The following is a 17,997-nucleotide window of genomic DNA, read 5'->3' on the forward strand; positions in this document are numbered from 1 at the left end:
TTCTACTGGAAGTCAGTGACAGTTTCTGCTTCTGAAGATTGGTTAATGAGGGGAATACCCCTTCCCTTTGAGGTTATATGTATATGCACACAACTTTTGAGCTGGATACTTGTAATAAATTGGCTCTATTCTGTATCTATGTACACAGAGACTCACATATTTTAATTCTTCATTTCTTACAGCCATCTCTTCCTGTACTTTATACCCTGTCTAGCCAGGCTACACATGAAGCTGTTCATCTCCTTTGCAGGATGTTGGTCTTTGATCCAGTAAGTAGTGTTTATTTTTATATTGTTTTAATGAATTAAAAATACATGTGTTCTAAGAAAAACATCCTGGCTTTAAATAGATGAGCAATGTAAAGAATGACTTTTCAAAGATAAACTTCAGTCCCCAGTTTTGTGTGTACCACTGTGCTCACTCACTGCACAGAAGTTTGGCTATTAACACATAAACATCTAGGTGAAAAGAGATAAGGAACTGCACCATCCTTATTTATCTCAGGATTTGAAAAAAGAGTTTGACGCCAAGGTAAATCAGGAGAAAGGAATTTTAACATTCTTGGAAAAAATCTGCCCATTATATTGCATAAGGAACTGTTGACTTGTTTGGTGGTTGAGATGGTAGCTTTATCAAATGCCATTTGTAGTCTTGACTCTTCTGGGACAAAGTTCAGGTCTTCATTTACCTATTCATCCAAAGAGTATTTATTACTCATCTCTGTTCTGGTAACTATTGCCAAAGAAGACTCAAAAAGGAAAACATTTAGAAAAGAACATCCTACTTGCCGAGAGTATAAGAATTCCTCAAGTACAAACACAGCAGGTATTTAAAGAGGGAAAAACCACAAGAGTACCATTTATGAAATTTACATTGGTATGTTCATAATGAGAAAACAGCTGCATTGCAGGGGACGGACTGAATTTTTTCTTCATTTGGTGTCTATTTTTTGATTTCCATTTGTTTACTTCAGCCTGTGAGGTGCCCATGATATGGGAAGCAGAACAGCGTGGCCCTTCTTGTTTCTGCACCCCCTCCCTGTGGCCAAGCTTCTACCATTGAGGACAGTTTCTAGCACATCACTTGCTCAGTGAGCTAGTGATTTAGTGTCATTAGTTTGATTTTTTTGTTTTATTTGGCAAGCCTATCTACATAGCTAAACTATTTATAAAACAGATGTTAATACCTAAAGACCTTTTACATATTTTTTATATATCTTTTGTGGTTAACAAAACTAGAACCACATGAATTTCAAGCTTCAGAGGTCATTTCTGTATGCCTCTAAACAATATATAACAAATATATTTTGTATATTAATATATAATAAATAAATTATAATAAAGGCCCTGAGGTTAAATTTTATGTTTATGTGTCAGAAATATGTTACTCTTTTTATTCTGTTAAGATTGGGAACCAAGAACCACGTGATTCACCAGTACCAACTTTTACTTGCAGTACTTAGAGCTTTTAGCTATCCTATTTCTCCGAGATCCTATGATTATTAATGATCCTATCCTGCCAGGAATTCCTAATCTTTACAGCTCTAAGGCTGGAATTTCCTAAGCCACAGAGTGGATACCAGGCATTTTTCCTGGGAGGCCTTTTAGACATCAGTTCTACACATGAAATGTCCTTTTTCCTTAAGAGTGGGATTGTCACACCTAATTAAAATGAAACTTTTGGTGTGTTCATAGTTATACATTAGGTTTATCTATAAGAAAGAGGTAAAGTTTATCTGGTAAAAAAATAAAAAGAGGATCAATTCATATTGGACCTATGCAAATAACTCCATGGTTATTAAAAAAAAAAGAATTCTATTAACGCACCCCATGTAATATTTACCCATTTTTATCATTGTCTTATAGAACAAGGCCAACCAAAATATATTATTATTTATTTACAGAATCATTTTTAAATTGGTCTGATGCTTTATTAGTTTATGACTGAAATTAAGGATTCTTTTCTTTCTAATTCTGAGGGTTCAATTAGAAATAGGTTTTTAAAGAGTGTTTCTGATTTTAACTTGTTAAATTGAGGGCTAGAGATACATTAAGAAGAAAGAAATGAGGTTTTAAAAAATATCCTTTAAAAATAGAACATTAGCCATAATTAAATCAGTTTATTTAGTCCGGTGAGTGTGAGATAATTATTTAATTACTTTACTGATCTTGGGTTAAGCATGTGTCTGCTCTTGGACTGACACATTCTGAAATCCTGACTCGTTACTTGGTTTAATCTAGGTGATGGCTGTCTGTGGTGATAATACCAGCTGTTCCCATAAGTTTATGTCCTGAATTTAGTAGTCAGGAGTACCTGGTGTAACAGTCCTTTAGTGAGATTCTTGTGATGTTTCTCATGGGAAATTTAATTCCTTAGCTTGTAGTAGAAGCCTTTAGGCAAATATAAGGAGAAACCAGAAGCCACTAAAGGATAAGGTGAAGGGCTCTGGTTCTTTTATTCTAATAATATCAATAGTGTTGGAAAGGACGGGTTGTAGTAATCAGTTTATAAAGGTATAATTAACAATTAACTCAAATAGTGAAGGCATTAAACAAATCTCCAGAAACTCTATCTAAATGCAATAAATAGTTACAAGCAGTATTTTTATTTATTTTTTTTTAAAGATTTTATTTATTTGACAGGCAGAGATTACAAGTAGGCAGAGAGGCAGTCAGAGAGAGGAGGAAGCAGTCTCCCCGCTGAGCAGAGAGCCGGATGTGGGGCTCGATCCCAGGACCCTGAGATCATGACCTGAGCTGAAGGCAGAGGCTTTAACCCACTGAGCCACCCAGGCGCCCACAAGCAATATTTTTAAAGCACAGCAATAATTATTAGGAAGTTAGACAAAATTATTCACTTTTTTTCTCTTGCCAGATATATCTGTTATCTTGCATACACATCTTCCTATTATCACATACTCTTTTATACTCTTTACAAAATACATAGTACTTTAACCCAAAGGTACTTGTACGTCTCTTTTAACTGTTTATGATGGCTCCTCTATGATATATTAATGAAGAGTTTTTGTATATTAAAATTATGTTGTCCAGGTATCCCAACAACTATTAACTCAAATTAATTATTGCCAAGGTCTTAATATTAACTAAGAATCAGATTAAAATTTAAGTTGACAAATTAAGTCCTTATGAATTGTAGCATTCTAAAAACTAATTTCTTAAAAAAAATCTAAAAATTTTTTTAAAACCTAATTTTTTTTTTTTTTAAAGATTTTATTTATTTATTTGACAGAGAGAAATCACAAGTAGGTAGAGAGGCAGGCAGAGAGAGAGAGGAGGAAGCAGGCTCCCTGCCGAGCAGAGAGCCCGATGCGGGACTCGATCCCAGGACCCTGAGATCATGACCTGAGCCGAAGGCAGCGGCTTAACCACTGAGCCACCCAGGCGCCCAAAAAAACCTAATTTCTTTATAAAAGCACATTACCTGTTATCATTCATCTAATGTTGAATACATAATTTTGCAATTCTGTAATCTTACACAAAGGGATATTAGTTTATCTGACCAGCAAAATCAGTGGAAAAAAATTAAATTCTAAATGATTAGGCTTTTTGTGAGAAAACAATCCCAAAACTTATAGAATATTGTGATGGCATTATGTGTACATGGCAGTAAAATCAAAAAGAAAACAGAGATTTAAAAAAAAAAAAAAGAAAACAGAGATTTTAAAATATTTATAACTATTAACTCAGACTGATATGTCCAGAGTCACCTTGCATAGTAATACCATATGACCTCTTTATCTTATACAGTTATATACCAGATATTAAAACTTTTTTTTTAAAGATTTTATTTATTTATTTGACAGAGAGAAATCACAAGTAGATGGTGAGGCAGGCAGAGAGAGAGAGAGAGAGGGAAGCAGGCTCCCTGCTGAGCAGAGAGCCTGATGCGGGACTCGATCCCAGGACCCTGAGATCATGACCTGAGCCGAAGGCAGCAGCTTAACCCACTGAGCCACCCAGGCGCCCCCAGATATTAAAACTTTTTTAAGTTAAGAGAAATATTTTGCTTTTTACTTTGTAACCTGCTAAACCAAAAATATTATTTTAATTCACAGTTAAAGCTTTATTTAATCTTTGTTACAACTTTTTTTTTTTTTTTAAGATTTTATTTATTTATTTATTTGAGAGAGACAGAGACAGAAAGAGCAGGAGCAGAGGAAGAGGGACAAGCAGACTCCACAATGAGGGCAGAGCCTGACACAGGGCTCAATCCCAGGACCCTGAGATCGTGACCACAGGTGAAATCAAGAGTCAGACACTTAACTGACTGAGCCACCCAGGCACCCCTATGGGTTACAACTTTAGCAAGAAAAAATTTCAAAGTAGCCAATACATTTAATACATAAAGAAGAATAGTGTTTTAAAAATCTTTTCATTTCTTTGTATATGTCTTTAATGTGTTGATATTGGTTCTCAAAACCAGTTAGAATAGGAGTTTGCCCCATTAGCTTTTTAAGAGATCTCATAACATGATATATTAACTCCCCTCAGAGGTATACGAAGTACATCAATGTGTTTGCTTAGAAATGTTTTTTATTTGTAAAATGGAAATTTTTATCAACTATTGAGAACTAAAAGTGCCACAATTCTGATGAAGCAACAAAATCTAGGGTAGAAACAAGTGTCCACATCTATTATAAATGTTGATCAGTTAAACAACGTGTGTACAATATGTCATTAAGAATATTATATGAACATGGGACGCCTTGGTGGCTCAGTCAGTTGGGTGTCTGAATCTTGATTTTGGCTCAGGTCATGATCTTGGGGCCCTGGGATCGAGCCCCAAGTCGGGCTCTGTTGCTCAAGCAGGGAGTCTGCTTCTCCCTGTCTCTCTGCCCTTCCCCCAACTTGTACATGCACGCACACATGCTTTCTCTCAGATAAATAAATCTTTCAATATATATATAATCTTTTAATATATATATAATCTTTATATATAAATTTATATATATAAATCTTTTAATATATTATATATAATCTTTAATATATATCTAATATATACATATATACATACACATAATATATACATATTAGAGAGAGAGAGGACATAATTAAGCACCACTAGCTTCTTCCAAAGAACATTATTGAAAAATCTGAGTAATTTTGTGATCCCTTTTTCAATTTAGTAAAGCAGTTTTTCTTTTCAGTGTTCATACCCTTTACAAAATGACAGTCTCCTTTCTTTGCAGAAGTTCTAAAGAGACATTAATTTATTTAGAAAAATTAAAGCTGATCATTGATTGCATGCTAAAGATTTGATTTACTTTTTGTTCAAAGACTTCTCTTATGTAAAACACTTCAGAGGACCCCATGTTGGTGTACACAGAACGTACAAACACGGGACATGCTCTCAGTCATTGGGATAACACCAAAATCTTTTCAAACCTCATTCTGGAATTTTAGGAAATATCAGAATCCACAGACAAAAAAAACTAACAGGAAAACCAGATTCCAGCTGCTGGCGGCAGCTGAGAGGGACCCAATTTCTGATATCTGCCACCTGATGGAAATGCCTTAATGGTCAGATGATAAACTTAAGCCCCAGATTCACCCACTGCTAACACCTGTGTGTTCACAATTGGCCTTGCTCAGTCAGAAACAGAAATAGATTTGTCCAAGAACCAGCTCTAGTATGCAGAAGCCAAGGAGCTTAGTCCCTCACATGAGACCAGCCAGGGTCACTGAGGACTCCCAAGGGGCCAGGTCCCAGGCACAATGTACTGCCTAGCCAGCTTGTTTCCTTTGGTTCTGACAATAGACCTTTATCCCAGTGAAACCTCTAGGAATAGCTGGATCCATTTAGAAAAAAAAAAAGAAGCTTACTTGCTAAGAGTACCAGCGAGTGAAGCTTCAGAAGGGCTGGATCACCAGATATACCATATGACAGGTAGTGAAAGAAATAAAACCAAGGTTGGCAAGTTTACATTTGTCTGTTCATGGTGTATAGACGGCAGCTTTCTTTTGTGATTATCATATCCTAAAAAGTCATGACATGCCTTTTAACATCAGCATAGCAAAAAATTAGAGATGGAAGTGTTTTTAGGGAAACCAGGTTTATAGGAAATATTTAACATTTTGTTATTTGGGGGACCAGAGCCAGTCAGGATGATCCATTTATTTTTGGTTTGAGCACCAAATGGTTTCCTTTGTTTTAAATTGTGTTGTGTGTGAAGTGGGACAGAGTGTCCATTTTTGTTACTATGTACTGAATCCATCCTTAAATTCTTTAAAATGTACATGTATGTCCACTAAGCTAAAAAGAGGAGCAGGGTTGTTTTTATTTTAATGGAGAAATGATTTTATGATTTATGTAAACCTGAACCTACTACAAGTATTCTGATCTGAAGTGCTAGAAAATCACAGGCCACTGATACTCAGACGGTGCTGGCTGTCAAAACATGGCATTCAGACCTTATCTGCCACCTGACCCCAGCAGTTCCCCATAGGCTTTTGCCCTAAGTTCAGTTGGCATTCTAAGAGAATAAAAGTTTCAAGGAACTTTGTAAAATTGCCACTGTGATCACATCTCTACCAAATGCTGAAACACATTTAGAAAATATAACTGTTATTTAAAATGTAAACTTATCCCCTCCAAAGCTTTGCATATTTAAATGTCATGGTATTTGCCATTTTTGACCATGCATATATCTATTTCAAGGTAGGAACTCTTCAGGATCTTAGCAGAGTCACTTCTAAATGCTTTCTGGTGTGTCTCGTGGTTGGTTGTCCTACATTATACACTCTGCTGCTGCATTAACGTGCCTCTGCGTTCAGACATCCCTCTTTATACAAGACACACTATAAATTAGGGATAAGCTGTGAGAAGCAGTTACTGTGTCTTAATGAAAGATCCTGTGTGGACAGTCATGTTTATCTGTGGTGTTGATGTGCTGGTCTCTAAATTTGATTTCAGTCCAAAAGAATATCCGCTAAGGATGCCTTAGCCCACCCCTACCTAGATGAAGGCCGACTACGCTATCACACGTGTATGTGTAAATGTTGCTTTTCCACCTCTACTGGAAGAGTTTATACCAGTGACTTTGAGCCCATCACCAATCCCAAATTTGATGACACTTTTGAGAAGAACCTCAGTTCTGTTCGACAGGTTAAAGGTGAGTATCTTTTTTGGCCTTTGGCCAGGCAGGATGAATAATAACATTTTCCATTATATGGCTGTGAAAAACTGAGTCTGGATGGTGACCAAAGTTCCTCCATATGTGTATTTTACAACCGTGCATATAGCTGTTTGTCCAGGGCATATATGCCAAGAAAGCTATGTGTGTTATAAAAACAGATTTAATATTGCATCCAGTGAAGGGTCAGGCAGAGGAGCTTTTCAGACTGACTTATTTAGTGAGTGTGAGACTCAAAGCAGATAATATGTATTCACAGTGTAATTTCATTGAATGAAACACGTTGGACTTTTTTATATAATGTGCAGATTTTAGGAAGGATAAACACCCACTGAGGGAATCATTCCTTGAATGATCACAAGAGAGGAGAATTTCCAATAGTCTACTCATAAAACTCCCTGACACAATCTCTTGCTGGGGTGGAGATGGAGGTTAATGACACCCCAAATTCTGAATGATATTAGACATTTTAGGGCATTTTAGAAGAGAGTAGTCACCAAGGTAAACAGGCCAAAACTATGTACCTAAACAACTGTGGAGGTTTTTTAAGTGATTTTCAAAAGAGCAATAACTACCATCAATGTAGAAAATCGATTCATAAGGCCAGCTCTGTGGAATCACTCTCAAATTTGTAGATCCTTTTACTCCTCCCTTGGATGGAGTTTTGAACCCATATAAATGCCATTTGGTCAGGGAGGTGGGGAAGTTGCCTGTGTTTAGCAGCCACTGTCACTTTAGTTTCAGGAAAATTCCACTGGATCCTGCCTTATACATGATCTGTGTGCTTGACCTCACAAAGCCAGTAGGAAATGCTGTTTGCAGATGCTGGCCAGTTAGCTGAGAGTCCAGTGCTCACAGGCCTGCAGATTGGCATGGATTGTATGATGTTTGTTTTCTCCACAGAAATTATTCACCAGTTCATTTTGGAACAGCAGAAAGGAAACAGAGTGCCTCTCTGCATCAACCCGCAGTCTGCTGCTTTTAAGAGCTTTATTAGGTAACTATATGTATGTAATTCTTACTTTCTTGTTACTAAAAGGATGTCATTGTGATTTGATTATTCAGCATATTTCTCTTTTTATTTAGATTAGATAATACAAAAAGATGGTTTCTTTTATGAGTTTTGGCTTTAGTCAAAAGCAAGTAAAAAATGTGAGCATTGGTTTCTACACTGATGCTGCTTCATGGTGGTTGATTGGGTGGTGGAGGCGGGGGTGTTTTGGCAGTTTTGTTCACAGATGACCGCTCTGCTCCCTGCTCGTGCGCATGCATAGGGATCCTCCTGCAGGAGCAGCATGGCGGCCACTGCCCTCAGAGTAGACGTGGTCATCTTGGTTCCCACTACCATCCCTACCACCTTAATAATAATGCAGGCAAGATGATTTTATAGGTAGATGCTGGTGTGTCCTATCTAAGAGTTTTGTTTAAAGAGCTTCAAATCTGCTTTGGAACCTGACAGGTCTCATTCACTTTGTCTCCCACCCTGTCCCTTCCTTCTCAGTGTCTTTTTCCCTATTCCTTGCATCAGTTAAGGTACAGCCAGGAGAAAGCACACCAGTAATGTGAACAGGGAAAATTTAGTAGTGAGAAGTATTAACTAGGAAAAGATGGTTAACTTCCAAAAGGTGCATAAGAAGATTCTGGAGGGCCCTGAAGTAGCAAATGCAGAAAAGCAGGTACTCCCTCTAGACTAAGGAAGAGTGAACAAGGAAGATATTAAGAATTTGGAGGGGCACCTGGGTAGCTCAGTGGGTTAAGCCGCTGCCTTCGGCTCGGGTCATGATCTCAGGGTCCTGGGATCGAGTCCCACATCAGGCTCTCTGCTCAGCAGGGAGCCTGCTTCCTCCTCTCTCTCTCTCTCTCTCTCTGCCTGCCTCTCTGCCTACTTGTGATCTCTCTCTGTCAAATAAATAAATAAAATCTTTAAAAAAAAAAAAAAAAGAATTTGGAGAAGGACCCTCCACCCAAGGCTAATAAAATTTGGACCTCTTTGTAGAGGATATGACTGCCACAAGAACACACACAGCTTGAGGGTGGTGAAGAAACTTTGCAAAAGGTGTGGGCAGAACTGGTCCCTCAGAGAGGCCTGCTGGGTTGCAGAGAAACTTGCCAGAAAGTTTGGGTAGAACAAAACTGGGCCTTCCACGTCAGAAAACCACTCCAGAAGGGAAGCTGCTTCCTGATGCTGTGGCCTTGCAGTGTCCTTCCAGCATAAGCCGGGTGGCAAAGGATAACTGTGAGTAGGGTCTGGCTCCAGTATCACAAAGCAGGACAGAGAAGGGTGGATTTAGATCTGGAGGCCACACTCTTCCTCCTTTCTTCCCCACCTGCCTTTCTGCCTTCCCCCTTCCCTCTTCTTCTTGCTTCCCTTTTAATTGGCCTTGACATGATGTTGAAGTTGATTAAAGTTATTAAATCAAGGTCAAGAATTTCTGTTTAGAATTTTTTTAATCAGACTGACTTTCATTTCTTCCATGTATTTTTCTGTGGAAAGAAGGAATTAGGTTGCATTTTTACTTTTCTGTGCTTTAAAATTACTTTATTATTTTCCCCTAAGAGTTAGTGACCCAGTCAATCATGTGTTTTAATACCTTTCAGGTGCAAGTTATTCATTATCCTGAGCCCCTGGGAAGCAAAATGGTTACACACACACCCGCAAGTTTATAATCTAGTTAGCAAAATTAGATACGTGAAATAACTGAGAAAACTGATCCGTGGATAACAAATGCTAAATGATTATCCATTACTGTTGAATTCATACTTCTTAAAAGAGTGCCTGTAAGGCTCATTCACATAGGTTCCCACTTAAAGTCACTGTATTTTGAGAGGCTGCTTTTAAATGGATAATTCTGCATCCCTTGAGGTTATTTTCTTGGTTGATTATAGACATTACTGTAATACCTTCCACCTACTTCATATTACAAAGTAGGCACGGTAGAAGGCACTTTACCTACATTATCTCATGTATTCATCACTGTCCTGAGATGGATGGCAGGCATCATCCCTTTCCAAAAGAGGATTATGCTCGGCCTCCCACCTCGAGTAAATGACTTGTCATCTTTAAGCCCATCACTGTAGTCTCACTTATCAGTACAGATTCTTGAATGAACAATTTGGAACAAATGCAGCTTTAGAGAAGTTAAATAAAAATCCAGAAATGGACTTTATAATTTTTTTAAAGGAAGAGAGGAAAACACAGAGCGTTGACTCATCCTCTTGCCCTTTGTGGTGTCACACCTGGTTTCACTGTGTCTCCATTTTTTTCCAGTTCCACTGTCGCCCAGCCGTCTGAGATGCCCCCATCTCCTCTGGTGTGGGAGTGACGGTGGAAGATAATGTACTACTGAAGATGTAATGTAGCTTTCCACTGGAGTCTGGGATTTGCAATTCTGGAGGTTAATCATGCTTGTACTGTAATTTTACTAATGAAGTTTTAAATTAACAACCACTACTTGTATGATATGAATAATATTTAGAAATGTTACTAGACTTTTAATCTTGTAAAGTGGTTGTGCTTTTAGAAGAAAAATATTTTACCCAGAGTTGCACATGTTTTATGAATTTAGTGCAGCTGTTATGGCTCACCTCAGAACAAAAGAGAATTGAACCAAATTTGGGATTTTGGGGTTTTGTGTTTTTGTTTTGTTTTGTTTTTCTTTTTTTTAAATGAAGTGAGATTGTTCACACACACACACACACACACACACACACACAGAGGACAGTCGTACATTTTGATATTTGAGCCATTCCTGAAAATTTGGGGTTTTCTAAAACAAAAGAATCTAGAAACCTTGCCTGCGACCAATCATGGAGCCACATGAGCTGATCGTGGCTGCACCTGGGGGGGTGGGGGGTGGGGCATGCCACCTAATGATCAAGCCCTATAATTAGCTTCTCATTAGAGCCGTGACGGTGATGTGTGCTGTCTAAAATCCAATGTTGTGGGTAGAGAGAATGAGTTTGTGACTAGGAGAGACTAAACTTCTGTTTTCCTTACCCAGTATAAATATATATATATATATTTAATCTATTTTTATTAGAAGTTTTTCTGCTCTTTCTTACATAAAAGAACCCCCAAGCATGCATCTTTCATGTGTGTAAATAATTCATTTCTGGGCTAATTTCAAAAGAATCCCAACATTGCTGTATAGAGAGAGAACTAGCTTGCACATTTTAGGTCTGTGAAATTTTGTGAGACTTTTCCTGCACTGGACAGTTAAAAAATAAATAAATAAAGACAAAAACAAATTTTTAAAAATTTTAAAGCCACAAAAAAAGGCACATAGGGAATTATGTCAAATGTGTTTGTGTCCTTAGGCAAAGCTGTGGGAGTCTTGAAATGTCACAGTAGTAAATAACTTATTACTTTTTGACAAATTTTTTTTTCTGTTGGAACACTGAATTCTTCTGTGCATATGTATATATGAATACAAATTGAAGGCCTCTACCTCCTGGAGTTATACAACTTGGCTTGTTTACCTCCACATGCTGATGATGACTATTTTTTTTTTTTAAGTTCAATGTGGAGACTTGAAACTTGAATGTCCCTTCCAACTTTTATATTAAAAATAAAAAGACAAGAAAATTGAAGATCGTTTTTCACCTGTACAAGGAATAACTAATGGATCGTCTTAAAATTGGTCTAGGAAAAAACCTTGGTGTGTGTTATGGACAATTAACTGTTAAAGTTACTGTAAGTTATCTGTATTTAGCAGAGTATTTTCATCTTGAGTGATCTGAGCTGAATTTGAAGACTATTAATAAGTTATGTTTGGAAGTTTTAACTTCAATGAAGTAATTATTTGCTGTGAAAGAAACAAACATTGAATTACTAAACAAAGATGGTGCAATATCTTTGTTTTTTTTTTATGAGGCTCCTGAGAATCAACCCAACTGAAGCATTTCAATTCACTTGAATGAGAAACGTGTTTAGTATCAAAAGAGCCCAAGAAGACACTGGTGTGAAAGGTACAATCTCAGAGGTTGGTCAATTACCGTGGCACACTTACTGGTCACTTTGTACAATGTAGATTTGAAGTACAGTGGTGAAAACATTAAATGTGACATTTGAAAAAGATGTGTCATCCGTTTTCTTTTAATTCTTTTGTTTCCTCGTCGGTACAGCTTTTATTCTTGATTTTGCAGTTTTAAGACATTTCTTATTTTTCTTATTTTTATTTTGATCTTTGAGGAAATTACGGTTTTTGAAATTCTTCCCAGAAACTTTACATTGCCAAAAATATACCAAAAACTTAGTTAAGCAATATTAAAGATATTTTGAGTCATATATAATTTGAAAGTCTTTCCAGACCTTAGAGTCTAATCCAGTGGTTTTCAAGCCTTTTTTTTTTTTCCTTTTTTGAGCAAAGAGCCCTATTCTCATGTGAGATCAAATTTCAATACACTGGAGACAAAAACATTAAATCAACAAACTGGATGAAACAGGTGGCTGGGGACTTGACCTCACCTTCTCTTCCTTTCTGCCTCCTGCCCTCTGGCAACCCAAAGGTAGTTCTAGCAAAGGAAGAAGTCCTAGCTGGAGCGCCTGGGTGGCTCAATCAGTTGAGCATCTGCCTTCTGCTCAAGTCATGATCCTGGGGTTCTGAGATCGAGCCCTGCATCAGGCTCCCTGATTAGCAGGGAGCATGCGTCTCCCTCCCCCACTGCTGCTGCCCCACCCCCTTGTGCTCTCTTGTTCTGTCAAATAAATAAATAAAATATTTTTTTAAAGGGTTGGGGGGAAGAAGTCCCAGCTGCGTGGTGGTGTAATTATGACCTGACACCAGACTCCCTAACTTCAGAATACCTTCCCTGTGGCAGATAGGGCAACATGACTCTTGAATTTGTAGATGGCATGTATTTCCCCCTATCTTTCCTTGACTTAGCAAAATGAATGGATTTTTTTTCCTGACATGGAGGGAATTGACTATTCTAACTCATATAAATTAATACACATAAGTTTGTTCATCCAATAAACTTTTGAATACCCATTGAGTGCAAGAATTAACAAGGACACCTTGTTAATATCAATAGTACTAGCTTTTTTTTTAAAAATATTTTATTTGTTTATTTGACAGAGAGAGAGGTCACAAGTAGGCAGAGAGAGGGAGAGAGGAAAGCAGGTTCCCTGCTGAACAGAGAGCCCGATGCGGGGCTTGATCCCAGGACCCCGGGATCATGACCTGAGCCGAAGGCAGAGGCTTTAAACCACTGAGCCACGCAGGCGCCCCAAGTAAACTAGCTTTTATCACAAGAGAACATTATGAATTGCGCATATAACAGTTTGAAACAAATTCTTCACAGATAGATAGTTTGACCTGTTCCCACTAGAACCTGCTAAGCTAACCAAGGGATGTGTGCCCTGCTTTTTTATTTATAATTGTTGATAATTGTGGGGCACCTGAGTGGCTCAGTTGTTGGGCATCTGCCTTCTGCTCAGGTCATGATTCCAGGATCCTGGGATTGAGCCCTGCATCGGGCTCCCTGCTTAGCAGGAAGCCTGCTTCTCTCTCTCCCACTCCCCCTGCTTGTGTTCCTTCTCTCGCTGTGTCTCTCTCTGCCAAATAAATACATAAAATATTTTTTAAAATAAATAAATTAAATTGTTGATAATTGCAAAAATGGGGAATTTCTACAGCCAGTGAGTCAGTATGGACAGATACGTTAGGGCTCTAATCAGCTACAGTTTGTTTGCCGTTTAGGTATAAGACCCAGAAGATGGAAGTAATTTCTTGATAGTTCATAAGGTTTGGAATTTTTATTTTGTTTTTCTTCTATGGTATATCATTTAAAATACTATTATATTAAAACAAAAATATATTCAAGAATAGAATACAACACTTGCATGAATTTTGAAATAAAGGCCACATTGGGGGGAGCTGTTTCCCGCTATGCTCTAAGGAGCATCGAAAGGGCATGGGTAGTAAATGAGCACTTTGAGTCTTCTCTCCACCTCTCCTTCCTTAAATGGTCTTTCCTTGGCTTCCGTAACACCACTCTGTTTTTCTCCCTTCTTGGGGCCCAGAATCTGTACAGGCTTCTTCCTCTGCTTAATCCTCACAATGTTAGGTTCCCTGGCCTAGGGATCCATCCTGAATCCTGGCTTCTTTTAATGCTCTGAAGCCACAGGTTCTTGACGTTTGGCTACTCTCCTCTTATGACTTCATCTGCTCTCAATGAGCATAATAGAATGAACCCAAATATCTTACCTATAGATCCAGATTTTTTTGCTAGGTGCCTATCCGTAATCTCCACTTGATTATCTTATAGGCATCTCAGACATGTCAAAAACTGAAATTAATAATGGTTCCCACACAACTTTATTATTAAATCCTTCTCACTTTTCCATAGTGGTTCTTTTTCCCTCCTTCCTAGACGAGGGCCAACCTTAGCATATCGTGAGAAATTGTGGAAGAGAAAGGAATTGTATGTTTGTGGGCAAGAGGAACTGAGTTGGGAGCTGGCCCAGGCCCCCTCTTCACATTAGGTTAGGATCTGTGCCAGGGTGGTGCTCTTGGCATCAGAGTGCCAGGTTTTCCTTTTGTGGCAGGAGAGGTAAAAGAAAATGGCTCAGGGTACACTGTTCATCTGCTCGCTTCCCCTCAGTCCTGGTCCAGGGCTTCATATCCACCCTGTTACTTAAGCCAGAAATCAGAGTCCTCCTCACCCCCATCTTCACAACAGAATTCGTGCACATTTTTCATTCCATTCTTTAATATTCATTTATCTTGGGGCTCCTGGGTGGCTCAGTGGGTTAAAGCCTCTGCCTTCAGCTCAGGTCATGATCTCAGGGTGCTGGGATCGAGCCCCGCATCCAGCTCCCTGCTTGGCGGGGAGCCTGCTTCTCCCTCCCTCTCTGCCTGCCTCTCTGTCTACTTGTGATCTCTCTCTCTCTCTCTCTCTGTGTCAAATAAATAAAATCTTTTAAAAATTCATTTACCTATATGTTCTAAATTACATGCCATAAAAAAATATAAAACGTGCCTAGCTGATGAGTTAGATGCTGTTGAATCTTGTTTTCTTTTTTGGAAATCAGGGCTGAACTGAAGAGACTGCTACTACTTGCCGAACGAACTTAACAGCCAGTTTCTCCTCTCTCAAGATTAAAATATTTTGAGAATCAAACCCATAAATGGTGACATTTTTCCTACCCTTTCTTTTGTGTCAGGTGTACAGCTCTATAATTCAACATCTGTATACACTACAAAGTGATGACCAGCAAAAGTGAAGTCACTGTCCATCACTATACAGTTGTCCCACTTCACTTGTTTGGCCCGCCTTCAACTTTCTTCTCTAACTGTTAGTCTATTTTCTCTATCTATGAGGTTTTGTTTTGTTATTGTTGTTTTTAAACTCCACGAGTGAAATTAGGCATTTGTCTGCATCTGACTTATTTTGCTTAATGTAATACATTCAAGGTCCATCTATGTCACAAATTGCAAGATTTTTCTTTTTTATGACTGAGTAGTATTGCATTATATAAATATACTACATCTTCCTTAACCATCTCTTGACAGATGCTTAGGTTGTTTCTGTAAGGTTTTTTTTTTTTTTTAGATGTTATTTATTTGTTTTTCAGAGAGAGAGAACACAAGTAGGGGGAACAGCAAGCAGAGGGAGAAGTAGGCTCCCCACTGAGTAAGGAGGCCAACATGGGACTCAATCCCAGGACCTAGGACGTTTGGCTACCAATATTCCCAATATTCGGCCTAAGCCGAAGCCAGACGCTTAACCAACCAAGCCACCCAGGTGTCCTGGTTGTTTCTTTATCTTGACTATTGTAAATAATGTTGGAATGAACATAGGAGTGTATCTGTCTTTTCAGAGTAGTGTTTTCAGATTTGTCACCTAAATACCCAGAAGTGGAATAGCTGGGTCATGTGGTAGTTCTTAATTTTCTGAGGACTCTCCATAGTGTTTTCAATAGTAGTTGCACCAATTCACAATCCCACCAATAATGTACAAGGGTTCCCTTTTCTCCACACCCATTCTAACACTTATTCCTGTTTTTTTTGTTTTGTTTTTTTTTTTTCCTAATAGCCATTCTAGTAGATGGGAGGTGATGCCTCATTGTGCTTTTGATTTGCATTTCCCTAATAGTGATGTTGAACATCTTTTCATGTGCCTGTTGGCCACCTTTATTTGTTCTTTGGAGAAATGTTCATTCAGATCATTCCCCAGTTTTTTATTTTTTTTTTATTTTTTTTATTTTTTTTTAAGAAATTTATTTTTTTTAAGATTTTTTATTTATTTATTTGACAGAGAGAGATCACAAGTAGGCAGAGAGGCAGGCAGAGAGGAGAGGAGGAAGCAGGCTCCCTGCTGAGCAGAGAGCCCGATGCGGGACTCGATCCCAGGACCCTGAGATCATGACCTGAGCCAAAGGCAGTGGCTTAACCCACTGAGCCACCCAGGCGCCCAGATCATTCCCCAGTTTTTTAATTGCATTGTTTTTCTGTTGAGTTGTATGAGTCCTTGTATATTTCAGCCGTCAACCCCTTATCACCAAAGTTTTGCAAATGTCTTCTATTGATAGGTTGCCTTTTTGTTTTGAGAATGGATGTCTACGGCCATACCACCCTGAACGCGCCCGATCTCGTCTGATCTCGGAAGCTAAGCAGGGTCGGGCCTGGTTAGTACTTGGATGGGAGAATGGTTTCCGTTGCTGCACAGAAGCTTTTTAGTTTATTTTTGCTTTAGTTTCCTGGACCTTTGGAGTCTGATCCACAGAGATGCTGCTAAGACAAATGTCAAGGAGTTTACCACCTGTGTTCTCGTCTCGGAATTTTATGGCTTCAGGTCTTATATTCAAGCCTTTCGTCCATTTTGAGTTAATTTTTGTGTGTGGTGTAAGATAGTAGTCTAGTTTCATTCTTCTGCATCTGGCTGTCCCATTTTTCCCAACACCATTTATTGAAGAGACTATCCTTTCACCATTGTATGTTCTTGTCTTGCATGTATGTCTAATCTGTGTCATAGATTAAATGTCCGTGTGTGTGCGGATTTATTTCTGGGCTCTTGAATATGTTCCTTTGATCTGTTTGTCTGTTCCATTGATCTGTGTGTCTGTTTCTGTGTCAATACCATACTGTTTTGATTACTGTAGCTTTGTAGTATAGTTTTAAATCAGGGGGCCTGATACCTCCAGCTTTATCATTCTTTCCCAAGACTGCTTTGGTTCCATACACATTTTAGAATTATTTTAGTTCTGTGAAGCATCCCATTGGGAATATTGGTAAGTATTGCATTGAATCTGTAGATTACTTTCAGTGTTATGGACAGTTTAACAAAACTAATTCTTCCAATCCTGTATTCCAAGAATACAGAATATCTTTCCATCTGTTTGTGTCCTCTTTGGTTTCTTTCATCAGCATCTTACAGTTTTCATTATACAAGTCTTTCACTTCCTTCGTTTAATTTATTCCTAGGTAATTTATTTATTTTTTTAAGATTTTATTTATTTATTTGACAGATCATAAGTAGGCAGAGAGGCAGGCAGAGAGAGGAAGGGAAGCAGGCTCCCTGCTGAGCAGAGAGCCCGATGTGGGGCTCGATCCCAGGACCCTGGGACCATGACCTGAGCCAAAAGCAGAGGCTTTAACCCACTGAGGCACCCAGGTGCCCCAGTAATTTATTCTTTTTGATGCAGTTTGTAAATGGTATTGTCGGGGCACCTGGGTGGTTCAGTCCATTAAATGTCTGCCTTTGGCTCACATCATGATCTCCGGGTCCTGAGACAGAGCCCCGAAGCAGGCTTTCTGCTCAGTGAGGAGTCTGCTTCTCCCTCTTCCTCTGCCTGCTGCTCTGCCTACTTGTGATCTCTATCAAATAAAAAATAAAATCTT

General features: G+C 38.5%; 1 protein-coding gene across 1 annotated transcript in view; it reads left to right on the top strand.

Annotated features, from left to right (window-relative positions):
* The window catches only part of NLK (nemo like kinase), a 170,553-nt gene extending 158,323 nt beyond the window's left edge, over nucleotides 1–12,230 (top strand). The window contains exons 8-11 of the mRNA XM_059150511.1: nucleotides 183–269; nucleotides 6,934–7,132; nucleotides 8,057–8,150; nucleotides 10,422–12,230. Coding sequence (XP_059006494.1) covers nucleotides 183–269; nucleotides 6,934–7,132; nucleotides 8,057–8,150; nucleotides 10,422–10,476 — 435 coding nt within the window. The 3' untranslated portion in view covers nucleotides 10,477–12,230. The remainder of the gene's footprint in view (nucleotides 1–182; nucleotides 270–6,933; nucleotides 7,133–8,056; nucleotides 8,151–10,421) is intronic.
* The last annotated feature ends 5,767 nt before the right edge of the window (nucleotides 12,231–17,997 follow it).

This window comes from Mustela lutreola, chromosome 15 (assembly GCF_030435805.1).
Source record: "Mustela lutreola isolate mMusLut2 chromosome 15, mMusLut2.pri, whole genome shotgun sequence".
Taxonomy (NCBI): domain Eukaryota; kingdom Metazoa; phylum Chordata; class Mammalia; order Carnivora; family Mustelidae; genus Mustela; species Mustela lutreola.